At 41.4% G+C, this 22,174-nt stretch overlaps 1 protein-coding gene across 2 annotated transcripts in view; it reads right to left on the bottom strand.

The window, feature by feature from the left end:
• Positions 1 to 440: 440 nt before the first annotated feature.
• LOC148027379 (putative polyribonucleotide nucleotidyltransferase 1, chloroplastic) overlaps positions 441 to 22,174 on the bottom strand; it is an 89,953-nt gene continuing 68,219 nt past the window's right edge. For both annotated transcript variants that reach the window (XM_087691954.1, XM_087691955.1), the window contains exons 9-24: positions 20,798 to 20,911; positions 18,516 to 18,767; positions 18,307 to 18,381; positions 17,178 to 17,291; positions 10,010 to 10,099; positions 9,612 to 9,790; positions 9,339 to 9,522; positions 7,330 to 7,377; positions 7,135 to 7,207; positions 3,912 to 3,985; positions 3,689 to 3,796; positions 3,518 to 3,612; positions 3,138 to 3,201; positions 2,265 to 2,318; positions 2,144 to 2,185; positions 441 to 2,062 (exon numbers count right to left, since the gene is read on the bottom strand). In XM_087691954.1, coding sequence (XP_087548080.1) covers positions 1,586 to 2,062; positions 2,144 to 2,185; positions 2,265 to 2,318; positions 3,138 to 3,201; positions 3,518 to 3,612; positions 3,689 to 3,796; positions 3,912 to 3,985; positions 7,135 to 7,207; positions 7,330 to 7,377; positions 9,339 to 9,522; positions 9,612 to 9,790; positions 10,010 to 10,099; positions 17,178 to 17,291; positions 18,307 to 18,381; positions 18,516 to 18,767; positions 20,798 to 20,911 — 2,043 coding nt within the window. In that variant the 3' untranslated portion in view covers positions 441 to 1,585. The remainder of the gene's footprint in view (positions 2,063 to 2,143; positions 2,186 to 2,264; positions 2,319 to 3,137; positions 3,202 to 3,517; positions 3,613 to 3,688; positions 3,797 to 3,911; positions 3,986 to 7,134; positions 7,208 to 7,329; positions 7,378 to 9,338; positions 9,523 to 9,611; positions 9,791 to 10,009; positions 10,100 to 17,177; positions 17,292 to 18,306; positions 18,382 to 18,515; positions 18,768 to 20,797; positions 20,912 to 22,174) is intronic.

Here is a 22,174-nt window from a genome sequence, read left to right as displayed (position 1 = left end):
ACACACACACAAGGCACGTGCATGTTTTGCAAGGGATTAGGGATCAAAAGAGCAACGGGTCCCCATCCCCACCACAATTTTAGGTAACAGATATTAACCATAAAATATTAAAGATCAAATAGAATATAGATTAATGAATGTTTTGTGGGATATTTAAAAATAATATTGCATATTAGATATTAAATAAACTTTTTCTAGCTATTTTATTTTTATGAGTTAAATGACGTTTTAATTACTTTTTTCAGTAACATTACTTATGATAGTAAAAACAAAAGTTTAACATTTTGTTATTATTAATTAACAATTTAATTAAAACCAAAATCTTAATATTAAAAATATCATTCAAATATTATTACTAAAATTGATTACTAATTTTAATGTCCTAAACATTTTATTAATGAATTATCACTTAGCAATTGAATTTACGGTCAAAACATAGGTTATGCAACTATTAGTATTAAAAGGAATTTAAGACCTTACTCTCCAAACTTTATTTAAAAAGTTTAACGGGAAAAATGTCAAAGGATTTGATAATCTCTCTCTCTCCCCCGTGGCAAGCGCGCTCTGCCTCTCACAGCTCTCTCTGCACATTGCTCCTGAATCCACTCTCTCCTGAATTGCTCCAGCGCGCCCTCCGAAACCTGGACCTCAACACGTTCCTTCTGCAACCTCCGCTTTCGGTGAGACGCTTGCAAAGGAGATCGTTCAATTTGCTCCTCAAGGCCAGCCAAACCGAGATGCATTGCATGCACGGGAGATTGAGGAGTTCATTCGTCAATAGAGAATCCAAATCTAAGTGGGACCCGCCACGTGGCAATTCTCCAACGTTTGGAGTCCCACGCTTGTGATTAACTCGCACGATCCGGTCTTTTATCTTAATTATCAAAAAGGTTTGTGCGATGGTGGTTAAAAAAGAGCCAAGGAAACCTTAAAACGCATATCGTAAGACTACCTACCACTGACGTTGGACTCTTAAGAAGGTAGATCAATACAATTTTTTTGTCTGATTCTATGTATCCGCTATCAGGGCCAGCAGGCGACGCGACGCCGGCAGGCCGAAAATTTGAAGGCTTATATGGAGAGGACCAAGCAAACAGCTGGACAAAGCACGGGATATCACTGCTCCAGGACATCGTCTTCTCACCTCGTCTCAAAACATGAGACCAACAGTAGCTGCTATGGATGCGGATGCCAGTGCGTGTTAGAAAAATCTCGTGAGCCTAGTAATCAAATCCCATGCTCCATACCATACCATACCCTTTGCTTTTTAGGCCTGGAAACCAACACTCTCACATGGACTCAATGTTTTCTTCTCACTGGGTACGTGCTAACGACTGATCTTCACCTCCCTTTCATGCGCGCGCGCACCAATATGGGAAGGTGGTCCCCCTCAGCTGGCAGACTCTGGCCCTCATCCTTCTTTTTTCCCCAGCTCGAGGGCAACTGTGGATCAAAGGGCAGAATTAGGTGCATGATGCATAGAGATGTAAGCATAGTGTGCCATTCATCTCTTTCATGCAAAGGGCTCTCTCATGAGGATGCAGTCTGGCCGAGCAAAAGGCGCAAGGTGATCACTGCATTTGTGTCACACATCTTGGCTTACGGTGCTAACAGATTGTTCTGCTTTGGCTGTGCTAACTGTTTGCTCTGCCATGGCTGTGCCCACAGTTTGTTCCACCTTGTCTGTATCGAGACTTTGAGGGGCTTCTTTCTTCCCCTTTTGCTGCTGCTGCTGCTTCTGTTGCTGTTGCTGTTGCTGACCATCTGCTGGTTTGGTTCGAGCCACTCGCCTTCGTTTTGGTACCCCAGATTGAGTACTGCTGGCACCTTGTGGTTGCTTTGCAGCAGCTCGTGGGTCACGTTTAACTTCAGCATTGACACTGCTTGTCTCATCTTTTGAGCTGCTGACATCCGGTATGGCTTGACCTGAGTTGTTGAGCTGTGGAGGTGACGATTGAGGAGCTTCGCTTAGACCATCCTTGCCTTCAGGATCCTTCCGTGTCTGTTGCCCTCCCACCAGCAAGGCACGATGACTTAACCTCAGCTGGCCTTTGGAATTTATCTGCGACAAGCAGGCAATCAATGAGCATGAGAAGAGAGATTGGTGTCTTTTAAGCCCATTTAAATCTATTTCCATGTGCACCTCGATCAACTTCACATCGATACGATCCCCAACTTTCAAAACCTGTAAAAGACGATGGGTCTTTAAAGGGCAACCACCAATTTCACCAAAACGCTTCCAAGTTTTTACCAGAGATGCTTACCTCTTCAACAGATTGTAGTCTCTGGGTGCTCAGTTCACTTATATGGACAAGTCCCTGTCCAAAATCGGAAACAAGCTCAGATGCCAGGAACTGTAAATAAAATAGGATGAAGTGACACTGCATGCAAAATGCAAGTCTGTATCCTACCATACAATGCATATTCCAAAACCTTATGACCTATAACCGATAGTTTATGTTATATAAAATAGCTCTTATTTTAAAGGCCATTATCTGAGAACAAATGAATGCTCCTTGGCTGAATTGAGAGACTCCCTTGCTGCCTCTCATCAAGATACATAAACCATCTAGGTACCGTATCATTCATGGGTATCTAAGGACAAAACATGAAATCAAACTGTACCATACGGAAGGTAGGGGAGAACAAGCAAAAAGAGAGGAAGGGAGGTTACATATCCGATGAAGAAATCAAATTTAAGACCTATAACTAATAGTTCGAGTGTGTTTGAGTTCATTATTGGAACACTTTCAAAATCAATGGCTGAATCCCCCCTTGCTACCTTGTTGCAACATATATAACCCATTTGGCTGCAGTCAAGTTCAGAGCTATCTGAGAGCAAACATGATGTGAAACTGTTCCACATAAAAGAAGGAAGAGAACAGGCAAAAAAAGCAGAACAAACGGTGAATATGCATGCGGCATGCTTGACATGATCAAAATTGCACCATGCAAGAAGGTGCACTAAATCCAGTTTAGATGTATCCGAGAACAAGAATGACATGAAACTGTACCACATCAAAGGAAGGGGAGAATGAGCAAAAATAGAGCAAGGAAGGGTAAATATGTATGCAGCATCCTTGATATGATCAAAACTGCAACATGCAAGTAATGTCCATATATTTTCAACAGCGTACCTCGCGCCCTGGAGCTATTTCCACGAAACAGCCGAATGCAAGTACTGATTTTACAATACAATCTCTGTTCAAGAATGTGTACTTACATTGTCAGTATAGACTCATAAAACCAAAATCAGACAGTTAATGTTACAGTCCAGTAGCCAGATAATCTTAGTAAACAAAGGAAACATTTGTTTGTTTTTCAGACTATGTCATGTGTGTATCATAGTTCAACACCCAGTTCTGAATATTTTTGTGCAATGCTGCTAGCTATACTCAACCCATTGTTCCGTAATATTCGATGATCCTCATAGACCTTGGTTTTTGTGAATACAGTTGAATTTCAACAAAATAACTGCCTCAAACATTAGCCAGTACAAGAACATAAATCAGCATGCCTGTAAACTGCGCCAACAACAGGATCCATTGTTAGCCCTAGAATTTTCGATTTTGCGCTCTGCAAACTTTGAGCAGATTTGCCAACAATCCGAACCTGTATCAACATTTGTCACTATAGAAACATCACCAAGACCACAAAAAACTTGAGCTTATAAATATGAATAACATACAGATCCATCATCTTCCAAATCGATGGCATCAACACCAGACTGTTCGATCAAAGCTCTGACTGTTCTTCCACCACTTCCTATGACACTATTCACTTTCTCTGGTTCAATCTTTTCAAGATACATCAATAAACATTTAGAACATGTAGATGACATGCTGTATGCATCATAGCACAAAGGAAAAATGACTAAGCGGCAAGATAATCAGCAACATTGTAAGTATCACCTGCATGAACTCTATCAAAGGAGCATGCTTGGAAATAGTTCTTGCTGGGGGTGGGTCGCACTTTGTCATTTCACCTGCCAAAATGCATGAAAATGGTTCATCAGTTGTACCTTTTAGTGTTTTCATAATAGAGAAATTGTACGCCATGTTTTTTATTTTAAAATAAGCAGAAAATAAAAAATGCTCTCTCTCTCTCTCTCTCTCAGCCGAAGTGGGAAATCCCCTTTCCACTGCTGCATCAGGAGGACAACCCTGCCGGGTCTCTCTCTCTCTCTCTCTCTCTCTCTCTCTCTCTCTTTTCGTAAAAGGTAATTGTATTAATTACGAAAAAAAGGCTCTCTCTCTCTCTCTCTGAGGTTGCTGAAATTAAAGAATGATGTACAAGAGGCTGTCTAGCCAGCCTGCGAAAGCCATATTCACTGCTCAGAAAAACAAAACCACAAAAAAGTGAAAAATGTGGGAACAAGAAAGAGAAAACTTGTTGAACCATTTGAACAGTAAGAATATAATTGTAACAGGGGATGGCCATTTTCTAGCTTCCTGTCCCAGTCCCATCCCATTCCCATACTGTCCCAGTCCTGTCCCCATGTTAGAGCCCCCTCTCATGGTAACAAGTGATGGCAATTCCTGCCCCCATCCCCAAAACCTGTTCCATGTTACTATGAAGAATATCCTGCACCATTGCACACAAGTAGTGATCAAAGTCGTGCTCTCTTACCATGGAGGAGCCACATCACCAATGACGACCCCTGCTGATATCATAGAAGCTACCTACTACAACAATAAGTTTCTAATGCAACCAATATGACCATGAATTCTAGAGGCACGGTTGAAAAAATTTGCAATTCTAGTATGCCAGATGTATCGAAGTCCAATCCACTGCAACAAATGAAACAATCGAGAATGCGGTGGCTGCAATGTGTCAATATGGGGAAATCTTCCAAAGACCATGTGCAATCAGTAATTCTTTTGAATGGCACTCATCCCCTTGCACAAATGACTTTTCTGTTGGCCTTTATAAGGTTCACTCTCTTTTTGAATAGACAATGTGTTCTCTTAGCATGGGTATCTTAGAGCAACTTAGGTATGATCATTGAGGCCGTTGTGTTCAAATTCACTGTGCTTACTCTATGCCCTAAAGTATGTGTTGCACGATACTTGAGTTCCAATGCTACCAATAAAGAACTATGAGCAAAGAAATGAAGAGCTTGCTACTTTGGACAGTGGCATCACTACTCTGGTTGTCGCCTTCTCTGCAGTACTTTAATCCAGAGCTGCCCTATTTTTTTAGCTTGCAGGCCAGCAGTACTGCATGTTAGTAGAGGATGTCTACAGCAAAATGGAGACAAAATCTCTTCAAGCTATCAACTAAGGAGTTGTTATCCACTCAAAGATGCACCTGCCCATCACTTCCATGGAGTCATTAGACCTGGTAAACATTAGGTAATGCTGTGTTTTTTGAACAAGTACTGATTTTTACTGTTGACCACTTGTCAATTGAGAGGTCATACCTTCCAAACCAAAGATCCAATCAAGGAGATAGATAGCTCAGCCAGTCAATGCTACATCTGTAAATGCAATTTTGAAGCAGCCCATACTCCTCGTCCCCAACAACATTCTCTGAGGTATCATAGTCCATTTCAGCCTATTAAATGGACAACTTTAAAAGGTGTCGGTGAAATGCTCTCTCCATTGTGAGCTAGAGGCTGGATAGTCACACCTGGTGCTACTGTCATTTCAGCACCATCACTGGAGCCCTCTCTCTGCAACACTTCTTGATCCATTGATGTACTACGATTACAGCAGCAATAATGCTCCCTGTGCAGCACAGGTTTGCTGCCCGAAACAATTAAATGATCCACTCCAGAATTAGAGTTATCTCAACAAGCTTAGCATCCAATAACAGTGATGGTGTGGGAGGGGTTTTGGGGACAGGGACTTGAATTGCCATCCCTTGTCACCATGAGAGGGGGCTCTAATGTGGGGACGAGACTAGAATGGTATGGGGACGGGTTGGCTGGTCTCATCCCGAGTGGAGGAGAGATGGATGAACCTCTCAGTCCTGAGAGCCTCCCTCCTTCATAACAGGGTTCAGGAGGGGGATACATATGTTTGAGATGATCTCACTCTTCATGTGGTCCATAACACATGGATGCTTGCCAATTTTCCAGTCAGTGCCTATCTTGGCCATGGCAAGCTTACTATAGCATTTAGGGGATGGGAATTAGGGGACGGGAAGAGCTAAAGGAGACTTAGACTCTACATACATTGCCTGTGGACTGCCACAAGGCTCACCACAAGTGGATACAAGGATCTTCAATGGGGTTAGTCCTTTCTCATTGTTGGCCAACACTCAGGCATGATCTCTATATCAAACTTCTTGCAAGCACGGTGGACTGAGGGGCATTGCTACATAGGGGAGTTGATTGCTAGCACTATTGTTTAGTTCATTTGGACAGCAAGGTGCAATTACACCATTGATCTACAGGGCATCTCTACTGCAGTCACTCTCTAGTATCTGAATAAAGATTATCTACAAACTCCGTAAGAGATGGGAGAGACTGCAGGTGACTCCAAGGTTACTCAGATTGTATCAGGAGGACACGAGATGCTTTTATTCACATGCAGGACTCTGGCACCTTCTTCACTTTGAATCAAATATGGTTCGGCATGACAATCCAGCCGACCAATTCTATTTATGTTGAACTTGGTTGTCCTTCATCAGATTTATTTTATACAATGTGGCAAGTGAAGTCAAAGGAGGTCCAGAAATACTAGGATTGGTAGAGTGAATCTATTTTGGGCCTTCACTTTGTACATAGTGTATAGAAGGCACATAATATGAGTCAAATATTCACCTTGTCTCTCATCTTTGGAGCTCCATCTTAATTCATTTTTAATCAACTTAACCATGTACTAATGATCATAGTCTCATGCACTTAGTTATTTACAATTAGTTTATGATTAGCCTACCTTTTCCAACACTAAGAGCCTCTAAAACATTGGAGGCCTTGTAACAATTGGTGTTTAGGTGGGAGAATGAGAATATTTGAATCTACAAAGTGGGGAGTAAAATAATCAATGGTGTCTTTTCAGTAACTTGTACACAGTAGCCACCAAATAGGGATGAGGAACTTTGTTGTCAAAGGCCCAATAGCAACTCAAAGCTACAACCAAAATACAATACGAAAGCGGGGCCAGACGACAGAAAGATGAAATATACCAATAATATGGGACCTTCCATGTTTTGCTTGTACAAGAGCCTTTTGTAGAATTTCAATGCCCACTCCTTCAATCTGTGGCATTTAGCAACAGAAAACATGTCACATTCCCCAAAACTAAAACAATCAATATGTAGTACACCTCCAAGCAATAGGTTAATTGATTAGCATATTCAAAAGAGTAGTTGTTATCAGACCTTGATGTCCATCTGGAAAGCAGTAATTCCTGTCTCGCTTCCTGCAATCTGGAATAGACATATATGTACTCAATTACATAAAACTTTAGTAATGTTATATGTACAATTTAATGTGAAAATACTCTAAACAGAACCTTACTCTAGGACAATGTTAAGCCAATACGAAACGATTAAGGACCTGAACCTGCACACCTTACTATCCAGTGAAAAACATGTTTATTTCAGTCACAGAACCAAACATTGCTGTAAAGCAGAGAGAATCTCAAACTATCATAACTAAGTCATTTGCTTCATAAAAAGTAGCAGACTTCCCAAGTTCCAGAAAACAAGGAAAAGAGAGCCAAGATTATCAACACCTATAGCAGCCCTGGTAATGCTGGAGCAACCAGAATCTTCCACTCTGATGGAGCATATTGCAACTATATTGTGATACAAAAATGATAGTAGGATTGTCACGTCCCAAAAAACACACATGAATAAAGTAGAACACAACCACCATACAACCAGTAACCAAGCCAAAGATGAAAAGTTTATGAGAAGGTCTACAAACAGCGTTTGACCCTCATCTCTGATCTCAGGCTTTCCACCCTCATACTTACCACTAGTGATACTTCATAGGGACAGGTGATGTCATGGGCATTCCAGCAGGGGATGTGACAAAAATTCCATCTCCAAGACGTCCATGATTTGGCATACGTCTGTGCATGGGCTGACAAAGCCTGGCATAGGGTGTTGCTATACATTTCTGCTTAGAAAATTAGCATGTGCAGTAGTAACTCATACCACAGTAATTCCTTGTAAAGATAGCCTTTGAATGGCTAATAGAAAGGTTTTCTTTTTTCTTTTTTCGTTTTATTTATTGGAGGCCCAGGACTCGTCCAGGTCCTCTCAAGATCCAGTCTCACAATGTCCATCCTACTCACTTGGTTCAACTCAAGCTGGTCAACTTAGGCCAACAGAGCTCCAAGCGGACCCTGGGGCATAGTCAAATGGGGAGGTCTCTCTCAATCCTCGTACCATGTAAACTCAACCAAGAGCACATCACAGTGTACCACAAGTGTGTGTACATGCAGGGTGGGTGAATGAGAAAACGCCTCCTTTGCAAGGTGCAAGAAGGGTGCCTAATACTGAGTCTCTCTGTGCCTAGATATCGTGCGAAACTCATCCAGGTACTCTCAAGATCCAGTCTCACAATGTCCATCCTAATCACTTGATTCAACTCAAGCTGGTCAACTAAGGCCAACAGAGCTCCAAACGGACCCTGGGGCATAGTCAAATGGGGGGTCTCTCTCAATCCTCATACCATGTAAACTCAACCAAGTGCACATCACAGCATACCACAAGTGTGTATCAAAAGCCATGGCTTTGCGCACTGCTGAGATCGAACATGGACGCACTCTCTCTCAGGTGCACCAACTGCGGTGAAGCCTAGTGCCAACCTTGCCCAGCATGGAGATTGCTGGACCTTTGAAAGTCGCACCCAAGTATACATACATACAAGCAACCTCTCAGAGGTCACTGCCAAGCATAAACAGTTGCTCTAATCGAGTTGACGATGCATGCGTAGTATCAAATACCATGAAATTGGCCTATCCCGTGTTCACGAAAAGGTCTCTGTTTGTGCAGACGGTATATAAAGCATCTAAATGCTGTTATAAATCCTTGAAGGAAAATTTGACATGAGCACAACATCGTCAACATCTAACAAGATAGGTACAACATACTCTAGTGAAGCTTACACCAAGACCCCCCCCCCAATATGTCTGTGTGGTCTCTAATCTTGTGGATGCAAAGACCAAACAGTGTAGACAATGGTGAGCACCCTTGCTTCAAAATGTTAGTCCTTACCACTCTATCTGTCGGGGGGCGCTCTGGGATTTTCTTCTTTTTTTTCTTCTCTCTCTCTCTCTCTAAGGGGGAGAGAGAATCTTCAGTTGGTTGGCAGTTAAAGTAAGCTATGTGGAGTAAAATTTTAAACCTTGAAATTTGTGTACACGAGAATATCAGACCTTGAAATCCATGTCACCCAAAGCATCCTCTGCACCAATAATATCACTCAAAATTACAGGCTCTCCATCTCCACCACACTCTTGAGAGTTCAAGATCAACCCCATGGCCACACCAGCAATAGTTGTCTTTAGAGGAACACCCGCATCTAACATTGCCAAGCATCCCCCACAAACGGATGCCATGCTGGATAAATCAGAAACCAAAACATAAGAAGACACAAAAAGTCATTGGTATAACTTCAAGTTTCTTGTTTAAACAGTAAAATGCCGAACCTGGAGGATCCATTACTTTCAGTGATTGTACTTTCCAAACGAATTGTGTAAGGAAAGGAATCCTCTGAAGGAAGAGCACGTTCAAGAGCCTTCTCTGCAAGCATTCCATGGCCAATTTCTCTACGACTAGGTGCTCCTATACGACCAGCCTCGCCCACTGAAGATGGTGGAAAACTGTACTGCAGTACACAATAACATCAGACTTAATTTATAATCAGGAAGTTCCATATGAAAATGGATAATATTGTGATACTTAATTTATAATCAGGATGTGCCAAAAGCAAGAACCAACAGGATAATTTTTTATTGTTCTTGATATCTCAATTTCTGAGTCATCCTAAGACCTTAAAAATGATAACAAAAGAGATTCCATAAAGAGCAACTAGCAGGCACTCCACCTGAAAGTAGAAGCGTTTGGTGTCTGAATCTGTAAGATTATCAAGTCTTTGACCCATATCATCACCCCCCAAAGTTGTTACTGCCAAGACCTACAAATTAGCATAGGTATCTTCAATTCTCTCTCTCTCTCTCTCTCTCTCTCTCTCTCTCTCTCTCTCTCTCTCTCTCTCTCTCTCTCTCTCTCTCTCGTAAATCTCTCTCTCTCTCTCTCTCTTTTCGTAATAGGTGATTGTATTAATTACGAAAAAAGTACAAGATTACATGATTATAAGAGCAGGATGGCTCTAGGCCATTGTGCATAAAATCTGAGACATCACAATCAAAGCACAAAGGAAGTAGAGAGGCTAGAAGAGAACAGAAGAAACTGTAGTGTGGCAAGAGAGCAAATCCTGTCTAGGGAGAATATCTGCTAGCTCAATCAAGTCGAGCTGCAGAAGTCCTTTCAAGTGGAGCATATGACTCTGCACTCCCGATGAAACATCAAAGATGAATGCATTCCTCATGGTCCATATTGCCAACAACCGCAAAAGCATAAGAAGTGATAGAGCACTTTCATATCAGCCTACACAGGATCCACAAACTTGAGATGTGTCTTTTGGAAGCATCGATAGCCCAACCACTCGCAACCACATCGCTGATAGTAGTGGCCAAACCTACTGCGCCATGGGCAAGTATCGTAACTCTCTCTCTCTCTCTCTCTCTCCATCCAAGGGTAATTGTATTAATTACCAAAAAGACAGAATGTAAGCAAACTATATTACTGACATTACAAATTGGACTATACGACCAACAATGGGACTAAAGAAACCACAACATTCCAAGAAAGCAAGTCATCTGTGTGTGTGTGTGTGTGTCTCTCTCTCTCTCTCTCTCTCTCTCTCTCTCTCTCTCTCTCTCTCTCTCTCACATCTACCCTATCCCCAGACATGCCCCTGTCAAAAGATGACGTACCAGCGAGAAAATAGGGTTTGCAGGGAGGAACACGGAGTGAACTCGGCAAACATGGAGAAGAAAAGAGAAGAGAGAAGAAACTCTAATGAATGGAATGATGAAGTTCTAAATCATCGAGTGAATGTGATACAAGGGAACAAGGGTGTCGTAGCACAAGGAAGATAATGAAGACAGCCACAATCCACAAACCGCAATGTCCTCCTAAAGGGGTGTGAGGGTAGTGGAGAGGCTGGAGAGAAGAGGTGACAAACTGAATGAATCAGCCGTAAGGAATAAATGAGAGAGTGGTCTACAAATAGGCACAGTCAGTTTAGGATGGCACCTCTTTTTGGGGCTGCAAACCCTAAACGAAAAATGCAAAAACGCAAGCTACGGATCAAGGGTTTCTCAACACCCAAAAAGGGGAAGAAGAGAAGAGTGAGGTGGAGATGGAATGCTACATGCTGAAAAATGCTCATGCAACAGGTGCCACTTGGACAGTGTCCCTCCTGGGAAAATTGTTCACTTGCCCAAGCGCCCTTTTACAAAGATGATGAAAACATGCAATGCATAGGAGAAATGTCGGACTTTGTGTGGTGCCGAGAACCATGAGGATATGCTCGTACTCTGAAATGTCTAAGGATGAAGGAAGTGCCGCCGGTCGTGCCGAAGAAGGTATCTGGGGTGGTGAAGAACTCCAAGAGATGGCCTCTCGAACCTAAGTAGGCAAGGGTGAAGGGTGGGGCTCAAACTGAGCAATGACTGGGCAACAATCGTTGCTTCTCAATGGAGCAAACCGGGAAGCCGAAGAAGAGAAAGAAGTTGAGCAGCCATTCTCTCTCGAAGGAGCAGACTCATGAGGAGACGATATCAAACAATCATTGCCTCTCAATGGAGCGGACTGCAGAACCGTGGGCCCTGGTAGCCATTGTACCCAAAAATAGGTGGAAGAAGACTGCCGTTGGCATTGCGACAATCTCCAGGAGGTCCTAGCACCAATCGATCCTCCATGTACTTGAAAGGACTTAGTGCACATCGGATGCGTCTTATTGCCTTAAGCATAGTACTTTGATAGCCGATGCAGAACGATCTCTGTGGCCCAAAAAGGAGAGGTGGCACAAGGAGTGCCTGGTGGAAGACGCATATACTCTGGGGGAAGGTGGGGAGCAAAGGTCGAAGTTGGCAAGCATCGGTAGTGTGTCCGGTGATGCCACAGTAGAAGCACCTAGTAGTCTGGTCATCTGTTGGTAAAGAAGCCATGGTACTAGTGTGCCTTGCTGAAAGAAGAAAGAGGTCAACCACGAACCATGAATTGCAATGTCCACCTCAAGGGCTAGGAGGGCAATGGAAGGGCTAGAAGTGAGCTACCAACGGGAGGATGTAATCAGCACTAAGAGGTTGCAACCAATAGAAAAACGAGAGAAAGACTTAAAACGCAAGAAAAACCAGCAGTAGCAATTAGCATGCTAAAATCAGCTCTGAACAGTGTGTGATAGGATGGAAACAGATGCCTGACTGTTGGAAACAGCAATGGCCAGCTTGGACCACGATGTCTTCCGCATCCGGAGTGTGGGCAGCAAGCTGTAATACCTGAAATCTGCAAAAACGAGATTGTTTTCTGAATGGAGGGTGATCAACAACAATCGCTCTGCTATAAACAGCAACAAACTGCGGGTGGAAGGCTGGAAACAGGCGCCAGACTATAGATGACAGCAAGGGACAGCTGAGACTGCAATGTCCTCTGTGAAAGGGGTGTGGGTAGCAAGCTGAAAACACCCAAAACCTGCAAAAACGAGATTTTGATACAGCTAAAGAAGAAGAGAAGTGGGTGCCAAACCCGCCACCGGTCTTTGCCATCATTGGAGTGGAGGATCTTTGCCACTATTTGACCAGATCCATATCTGATACCATGTCAAAAAATGACATACCAGCGAGACAGTAGGGTTTGCGGGGAGCAACGCGGATTGAACTTGGCAAACATGGAGAAGAGAAGAGAAGAGAGAAGAAACTCTGATGAATGGAATAATGAAGTTCTAAATCATGGAGTGAATGTGATACAAGGGAACAAGGGTACCGTAGCACAAGGAAGATGATGAAGACAACCATGAACCACGAACCGCAATGTCCTCCTGAAGGGGTGTGAGGGTAGTGGAGAGGTTGGAGAGAAGTCAGTCTAGGATGGCACCCCTTTTTGGGGCTGCAAACCCTAAACACAAAACACAAAAAAAGCAAAAAACGCAAACTGCGGGTGAAGGGTGAAGGGTTTCTCAACAGCCAGCCCCTCTTTGCCCCACCTCACAACCTACCTCTATTCATCTGCCATGCTTTCCAACCCATACCTACATACCCAACCAGCCATGTCCGCCACTTCAGCCACAATAGGGTGAAGTAGTCCCCTACTACTTGAGAGCAAGTGGTAATCAAACCAAGCTTCTCCAAGCAAATGGCCTTACCTCCATCAAAATCAACCACCGGACCTTCCCTATGGAAACAATACCTATTCAATATGATCCACCAACTACCACAAAAAGGCAAACCACTAAAGAAGGAGCTGACAAAAACAAAGAAGAAAGTTCAAGCATTGGAAGAATATGTCAACTAGCAAAATAAAAATCAAGATGAAATCATCCATTAGGTACAGCAATATGCACCATAGAAAGAGATTCCACTAAAAAAACTCATAACATAGAGTGAAGCAAAACAGCAGCAAGAACGGATCACCAAGGAAATCAAAGTAGGGGACTTGGATGAAGGATGGAATAAGGTCCAGGTCTTGGAGGATGAAGGGATACAAAAAGATATCTTTACTTTAGAACACAAAATAATACAAAGAGAGGTGTATAGGGTCATTCCCTTCATCGATATTGGATTTCCCTCAATCACAATCAAAGGAAAGCATTTGGTATTATAATACACAACAATACAAGAAAAGATAGAGATACTAAAGCAAACCAATTGCTTGCAAGGAATTAAGATATGGATGGCAAATAAGCTCACACCCACCCAACTCAAGAACAAGGAACAAGAATTGGCTAAAGTACACAAAGCTTCAAGAAAAGGAAAATGGACAATATACAAATAGAGGTAGAGCCATTTTTGCAAAAATGGGTAGTCTACAAACAAGGTACATTGCTAAGCTCTTCCTCGGAAAGGGTGGTAAAGCTAGTTTAACAACAATTACAGTGAGCATAAAATTCACATAAACAAAAAATGCACGCTTCACCACTTTCATCATGGACAATGGACAGCCTATTGGCCACAAAACTAGCGCCCCTTGCAGTATCTCTTTAGTTTTTTTTACAAATGGATGGAGTAAAATTGAGATTCTCTAATGTCCTCTACTAATCCAAGTGCCTCTTGCTCTCAAACTGACCAACAATCCTTCAACTAATTTGCCCCTTGGTTTACTTGGGGATTGGCCTTCACCCTGCTCCTTGAAAGATAGATTAAGCCCCAAATCTAATATGGGCAAGCTGGCCTATTAAATCTGCTTGAAATTCTTTAATTTCAACTATTGGAATTTAAGTCCTAGGCCCTCAATTTTGAGCATGCATTTCGAGGTACCTATCACACCCTAATTTCTGTTGTAAATTTAGGTTTCCAACATAGATTTTCCAAAAGCTCCACCTTTGATGACAACTAGATTTTGCTAAGATAACTTGAGTGATGGCTATAGGATGAGAGAGAATACTGTAAAGAGAGATTTCAAAATCTCATTGCGAGATGTTGAAGAACTATTGCTGCCCTGCTCGAACAACCATCGAAGTTGTCGTCTACAACTTAGGACCACCAAAAAGGCTGTTGTCGCCTCTTATATGCCTTACACAAAAGGACCTTGGGCTACTATCACCTACACCTGGAGGGCTCCAAACCGTTGTCACTTGCTCAAGGTTGTCGAGTACGAAAGGTACGATACGGTACGGTACAATAAAATACGGTACTACTTGATACCTTAAGATTCTATAAGATACGGCATGCTATTAGTATGAAATAAAAAATTGCCTTGGTTATTTTGGACTACAAATGATAGAGCACATGTTTAAGGCTAAAACAGCAATGTCGCTTAAGTTAATAAGATGAATACACAAAGATTACGAGACAAAACCTAATACGCGCAACATACGCAATACGCTACAAGTAGACAAATCGGAACGTATACATGATGCATCATACATCATACAAAAAAGCAAAGTGTGGGGTGGATGCACAAAGAGGCTCTTCATTCTTGTGTGTGTGTGTGTGTGTGTGTGTGTGTGTGTGTGAGAGAGAGAGAGGCTTGGTAGTTTGGGGGGCTAGGGGGAAGAGAAACACACACACACACACACAGGCTTGGAATTGCATATTCATCTTTTAAGTTAGGAGAGAGCGTGAGAGAGACTTGAAATTATGATAATAAACATAAGGCTTGGAAGTTGGAAGATATTGTAGGGTCCAATCTTCATGGGCAAAAAGATGCCTATTTTTTTGTACGAATTGATATGGATACATACCGTAAGGTACAATACAAACCGTATGAAATAAACCACTCCGTACATAGTACAAATGCAACTATGCACCCGCCGTAAGACTGGACCCTGGTGGCTGCAAATCACATCAATCGTATCTCATTGTCCTCTAACAGCCGCCTCCTCTCTCACAATGACTAAAATAGACTTCCACCAGCCCCCAAAAACGTTTTTCCCACTTGCATGGGCAAGTTTTGCCAAGTGGCAACCTTCTAATCCCATGTTTAAGTATTATCCGGCTTATTAAATTAATTTTCAAAATATTAATTCTAAAAATTAATTTAATATTTATTTTAGCGCTAAGAAAATTAATTTCACTAGCCAATAATTAAATTGGCTAGGCCAATTTGTCTCCCAAGTATCCTTAAGTAAATATTGACCCTTAGATTGGCACTAGTTAATTGATTAGTACCATTCAAAACCTATCAAAAATAACTTATTACAACTTTTGCCTTTGGCATTAACTAATATTTTGGGATTCTAGGCCCCAAACTATGAAAAAATTAACTTGTACTTCACACGTGCAAGTCACATTAGCACAATTAATTAATTTTATCCAAATGCTAAGCAAAGCAATAGAATTTCACACGCTCGTGACACCATCTTGGTGGTGTAATCAACAAAAACCAAGTTGCCAAGTCTCTTTAGGAATAGGTCCCTCATTTATATGCATATTTTACCTCCATCTTGGATGGATAGGCATGGCAATGCACTTCCTAATTCAGATAAACCTATCAAATGGTGGAAATAAAGTCTTAATATACTTTGAAGAAATCAATTTCCTTTGAAGCAAAGGCTATTTCCTTTGGAGTTGTATGATAGGAGAGCTATTGCGGGTAAGAATGCTACATTGTCACCCCAATGTTTAGATGCTTGCATATTTAGACCATTTCCCACATCCTTCGGGACTGCCTCCTCCTGTAGGGGCAGACTCTCTTGTTAACAAATTCTAAAATTTGGACAAAAAACTAGAACTTAAGGAGCAGCTCTTTTTATGGAGATGTATTTTGAAATGTTGCCCTTTAGCATTCTATGCTTGCTATCAGAAGAATTGCTCTTGATATTTGTTGTAGATGCGACTTATATGGACTACCCCTTTAGTTATATGCTAAGGAAAAATATTAGATGACTCCTGTACAGATAGATCTGCACACACACAAACATTACATAATTTGATATAACTGAATCGCAAGGAGCACCATCTTGTGCTGAATGCTGTGATGTTAAAAGCCACAATGATAAAAGAGTTCTTAAAGAATCACACATAATATGGATAACATCAGGTGGCCCATAGTCAGACCGGTCACCATGTAAAGACATGTCAAGCCAAGACCATAAAAGCACAGCCAAGGCATTGAGCAACTACACTTAAAACACTGATGCTAGGTTGCAAGTGAATGAAAAAGCAAATGTGCACCTGCACCTAGACAATCCATTTCAACACCTCTTGGTGCCCATGAAAGAATAAAACTTGGCTAATGTGAGAATTTAAACAGACAACCAAACAAATGTGCATACAGGCTTGTCACTTAAAAATACAACGTTATCACCATTCCCTCCAATCACCCTTGCTGGTGATAAACAGAGCAAAAACAATCTTCTCAGTATGGAACTTGTATCAGAACAACAATCAAGAAGTTATTACAAGCATTCTCAACTTTTCATTTTTACCAACCATGTGAGTGAATATAATAAAGACCAAACATGCAAGGGCTCTATGGAACCAACCAACCTGAGTTTCTCCACGAGTGAAAAGGGCACTTCCATGTGCTCGAGGCAACAACCCACATTCACACTGGATAGGACGAATGTCTGATAAGCCACGCCCATCGCTTCTCCTCTTATTCTGCATGGAGTTGCTTTGCCAAGATATATTAATTCGCAAAAACATTCTAAAATTTTTCTGCTTCCACCTAGTTTACAGTGAAAAAACTGGCTACTAGATGCAAATACTATACGCATTGGAACAGGCCCTCCAAAAAGAACCTAACCCTTAACTTGAGTCACTCAAACTAGATTGTAAATTCCCTTTCAGACAGCCTGAATATTCACCATTTCCAGAAACCATTCAGTTATTAATCTATTCAACCATAGATTCCTCAGGATACACCCCCAGCGCTGCTCCCTCTTTATTTCCCCAAAATCTGGACGACTCTTTGAAATTGTTGGGGGAATAAGGAGCGAATGGAAATTTGGTCAAATGCTTGCTTTCAAACAAAGCTGAGGAAAAGCTATATTGATTTCTGAAGAAGACAAAAATGAAGTATTTGTTGTGCATCAGCACACACCTCCAGGAAGTCTATGGCAAACTGGACAGCAAATTTATCCTAAATATATGCAACAGCTACAAACAGAAATCTTGCTTAGTTGCAAAAGGCTCCTCATAAAGTTGATTACTTCCACAAATAAAATTTGGACAATATCCAAGTACATGTATAACCGGTAATGTTTTCTAAGCTGAATCCAGAGCCACAAAAGGTCCTCTCCATGTTTTCATTCTTTGAAACCTTATATGCAACCATGGAAGAATTAAAGTGTCACACAAATAAATTTCCGGCAAATTACTCATCAACATGTGAATGCTAAAATAAGGCACAATGACAACCATCTTTTAATGTGAGCTCAGGCATTAAAGGTCAAAAAGAAATCCAATATAACAAATAAGGTAAAGGCAACAAATTAATGCAAGGAAACTTGCTTGATTCACAAGATGCAAATTGTTGCAAGAATGAACACTTTCAAACTTCATGAGCAGGAGGCATCATTTCATTTGAATGGGTATAAAAATATTTGCAATCATGATCAAGCAGCTTCACATACATATGACAAAAAGAAAGTTGCAAGCATAGGCATATACTGACCTGTACAATCAGTCTACGCAAAAACTTGGAAGTAACCTGCTTAAATCCTTTCTTCACTTCTATAGGACTGAAGAGCTGTCATTCAGGTTTACAAAGAAAGCTGACTATGACCATTACTAGATAGATATGTCAAACAAAATTGAGCAGATGGAAGTAAAAGAAAGGAAAATACTTCCTATTGTAACAATTCATAACAGATATTGCCCAACCTCACTTGTTGCTGTCCGTAATATGGGTTTAACATGAAGATCCCCTTCATCAACTTCTCCATCTTCCAAACCAACCTCTTCTTCCTGAAAATCAACCACCTCTTGTTCTTCCGGATGGACTTGCTTAGGACGATTATTATCGCCCATTGTCAGTAAAGCCATGACTTTGCTTTCCACACTACTGATTGCAGATTTCCGTGATCCCTTCAGCGGGACCTGTAGAGCCTCCATAAGCTCTATTCCCACAAGGTCCTGAAGGGTATAGAAACACATCAACTGAGTGGCCATAGCAGATGATATACACACAAGCAAAATCATGAACTCAAGTAGTTGCATTTCACAAATTTAGTGTGTCACATTCTAAGGATGATTTGGCAGTCACAATGAAGGGACACATGACTATGTGCAACTAGTTGAATATTGACTTGTTATAACTAAATATGTACAAATGAAGTGATATATATCATTTAGATAAGCAATGATGGGACTAGCAAAATCATAACACCAGAATGCTTGTAGTAAATCTCACCATAAACTGAGCGATTTCTACTTGGACAAGTACCATCATAACATCATAATCCTTGTGATAAATGTCAACCTTCTCATAATCTTCATGCCCATTCTAACAGTAGGAGTTCTCCATGCCTCCCTATCCCATGGATGATTCCTTTAAGTATCATTGTCCCGATATTCATATTGCTTGAGTCATCTTGTCCATAATCATATGCATCCTTCAAGTGACCCCACATTGGACTAGCATCCACAGTGTGTCATCCATGATATAATACTCACAGCAATTGTTCCCCTCTCGTATAAAGCATATTGGGCCTCAGCACATAAGAAGGCTTGTACTTTCATTGAAGAGACCGGGTGTGTGTTGCCCATATTCATGCATGTATGCATCATAATCCATCTCCTATGGATGCAAAGTATGACTCAAGCAATGGCTAAGATCTAGGCATATACTTTGGGACTCTCAATTCAACCAATGGCTGAGCATAAAACTTACTGTGTGCACTCATTTTATGAGCTCATACCTTTCAAAATAAGATCACAATCATAGAGCTCATCGTTTGGATCATAGTAGCACCTACACATATGCATATCCATAAAGGCTTGAATCCATGAGTTCTCATATATGTCAAATCATCCCAGGTTCATGCAAGCATTTATACCTTCATGAACTCTCCCACAAGAGCACTGTGTAGCCTTGTGCAACCTGAAGCATGACAGGGGTTTCTCTCAGAGCAAAAAATACAACCCCAAATCCTTTAGTTCATTTGTACATATCTATAAAGACTTGATTCCATGAGTTCTCATATATGTCAAATCATCCCGGGTTCATGCATTTATGCCTTCATGAACTCTCCCACAAGAGCACTGTGTAGCCTTGTGCAACCTGAACCATGACAGGCGCTTCTCTCATAGCAAAAAATACAGCCCCAAATCCTTAGATCCTTTGTACCCAACTCTTGATTCATATAACTGGCTTTTCAAATGTGGGCACTTTGCTCCGGAATCCATCCTCCATTGACCATATTTTAAGCATGAAATGAACTGATTTATCCTGTGGAGGTTGTGGACTGCTTTGCTTAACCTTACACGTGATTAGAGAAATAGGAGAGGATAACAGTGATACCTAGTGCTTCATATAACTGGCTTTTCAAATGTGGGCACTTTGCTCTAGAATCCATCCTCCATTGACCATATTTTCAGCATGGAATGAACTGATTTATCCTGTGGAGGTTGTGGACTGCTTTGCTTAACCTTACACATGATTACAGAAATAGGAGAAGATAACAGTGATACCTAGTGCTTGTAAAAAACAAAGCTTCCAAACAGAAGACTGATCGATGAGAGAGAAAATGTGTAGATGGGAAGTTTCAAGCTTCAATCCAGCAAGGGTGAGCATAAAGCTTCATCTATGTATGAAGCCAAGTCATGAAGGTCTTATCTTGCCAAGCTTTCAGGGAGGTTCCCAAAACAGGGCGCAAGTTTAAGCTTCAAGTGTCAAGCAAATTCTCTTCCCTCATCAATCACACACCATTATTTAGATTGGTGCGGCCAACAGTGGAAGACGAACTAAGTGTAAAGCATAAACACCAACAAAAAAATTTCCTCTGCAAACAAACATCTAGGAGTGCCATTTAACAAGTACAAATTCTCATAAAAGAATATGCAAGGCTAGAAGACCTCGTTGTAAACAGCATGCAAGAGTGCTCTTTAAAAAATTAAAAACCCCATTAAAGGATATGGAAGGCTAAAACGGGTAGACCACTCACTTCAATAGACTTTTCAATAATAGGCAAAGGAAGATCAATCTGTCCTGCCTTCTTTGGTTTGCCAACTTTATCCACAAATGCTTGTATTGTATGACACACTTTAGAAACAGCTGCCTGAAAATTCCACAAGAAACCGTGGATGCCAGATCATGATAAATTCACAATGAGATGCACCAGATCAGATATTCATAAAAGAAAACAATAAGCTAACTGTATATGTTGCTTGTGAGTAGATGAAGAACATGATGGCATGGCAAAGTTGTGCACAATAGAAGTAGAAACCAAGAAAGTATAAAGGATTGTACGAGCCAGCTCACAAAGCTTCAAATGCTCTCTCTCTCTCTCTCTCTCTCTCTCTCTCTCTCTCTCTCCTCTAAGGGTAATTCAGTTAATTACAAAAACACAAATTCAGAGGTACAATAAGGCTACAAGAACAAACAGTCCATACGATTGATAAGGGACAAGACAAAGTTCATGGATTTGGAGCATGTAGACAATATGGCCCTCTATGTTAAGGATGATGAGGTGATGCTTGAAAGAGTGAGAGTGGTACTTCAGGGTTTTTGCATGGCAGCAGGTGCAAAAATCAATTGGCAAAAGTTGGGTGGTTTTCTTACAGACTTAGATTCTAGCACGGAGTGGTGCATCCACTTGGGTTTCTTGAATATCGCGTGGGGTTGACATCATAGTAGCTCAATACTTCGTGCTTATGCCTAACTCCATCCAACAAAGCAGACCTACTGGGAGCGCAGCCTGCCTCTCCCTAGTGATCAAAGCCCTAGGGGTTAACCAGGTTCTATTAGCAACAATCTCATACATTGCCTCTTACCAATTTTTCTCTTTGTCATGCACGGCTGAGCTATGCTACCTAATTCAAAACTTCATGTGGTCTAGCTTGGATGGATCCAAGAATTCCCATGCTATGGTGGCTTGGGAGACCATCACTGATAATCGTTGCAAGGGGGGTTTGGAGATCATTGATCCAGAGCACAAGAGTCAGGCCCTATCGACCAAGCTCCTGATCTTGTTAGAATTTACCAATTCTATGGGTGGTGCCCAATGTTTTAGTCTTTAGTTCTTTTTCAGTTCTTAGTGTGAACACAACTAAAGTTATTATTTGTGTCACCACTCTTAGAGTAGAGTCAGAGCTTTCATTCTCATTCTTTCAATTCAGCAGTACACTCTACTCTTTTGCTTCAGCACACTCATTGTCTCTCTTTTCTCTCCTCCATAGCTGGCTGTCATTTTCCAATATTTAGTATCAGAGCAAGGTTCAACGAGCAAATTCAGTTTAGCCACCCTCAACTGGTGCCGCCCCGCCTATGGTTCTATTGCTATCAGCCATCTCTCTGCCTGAGGAAAAGAAGGACGAGATGA

Source organism: Lygodium microphyllum, chromosome 13 (genome assembly GCF_053477565.2).
Source record: "Lygodium microphyllum isolate KBCC chromosome 13, Lygodium_microphyllum_v1.1.10, whole genome shotgun sequence".
Classification (NCBI taxonomy): domain Eukaryota; kingdom Viridiplantae; phylum Streptophyta; class Polypodiopsida; order Schizaeales; family Lygodiaceae; genus Lygodium; species Lygodium microphyllum.
Note: the sequence above shows the minus strand (reverse complement) of the source record. Positions and strands in the feature narration are given on the sequence as shown.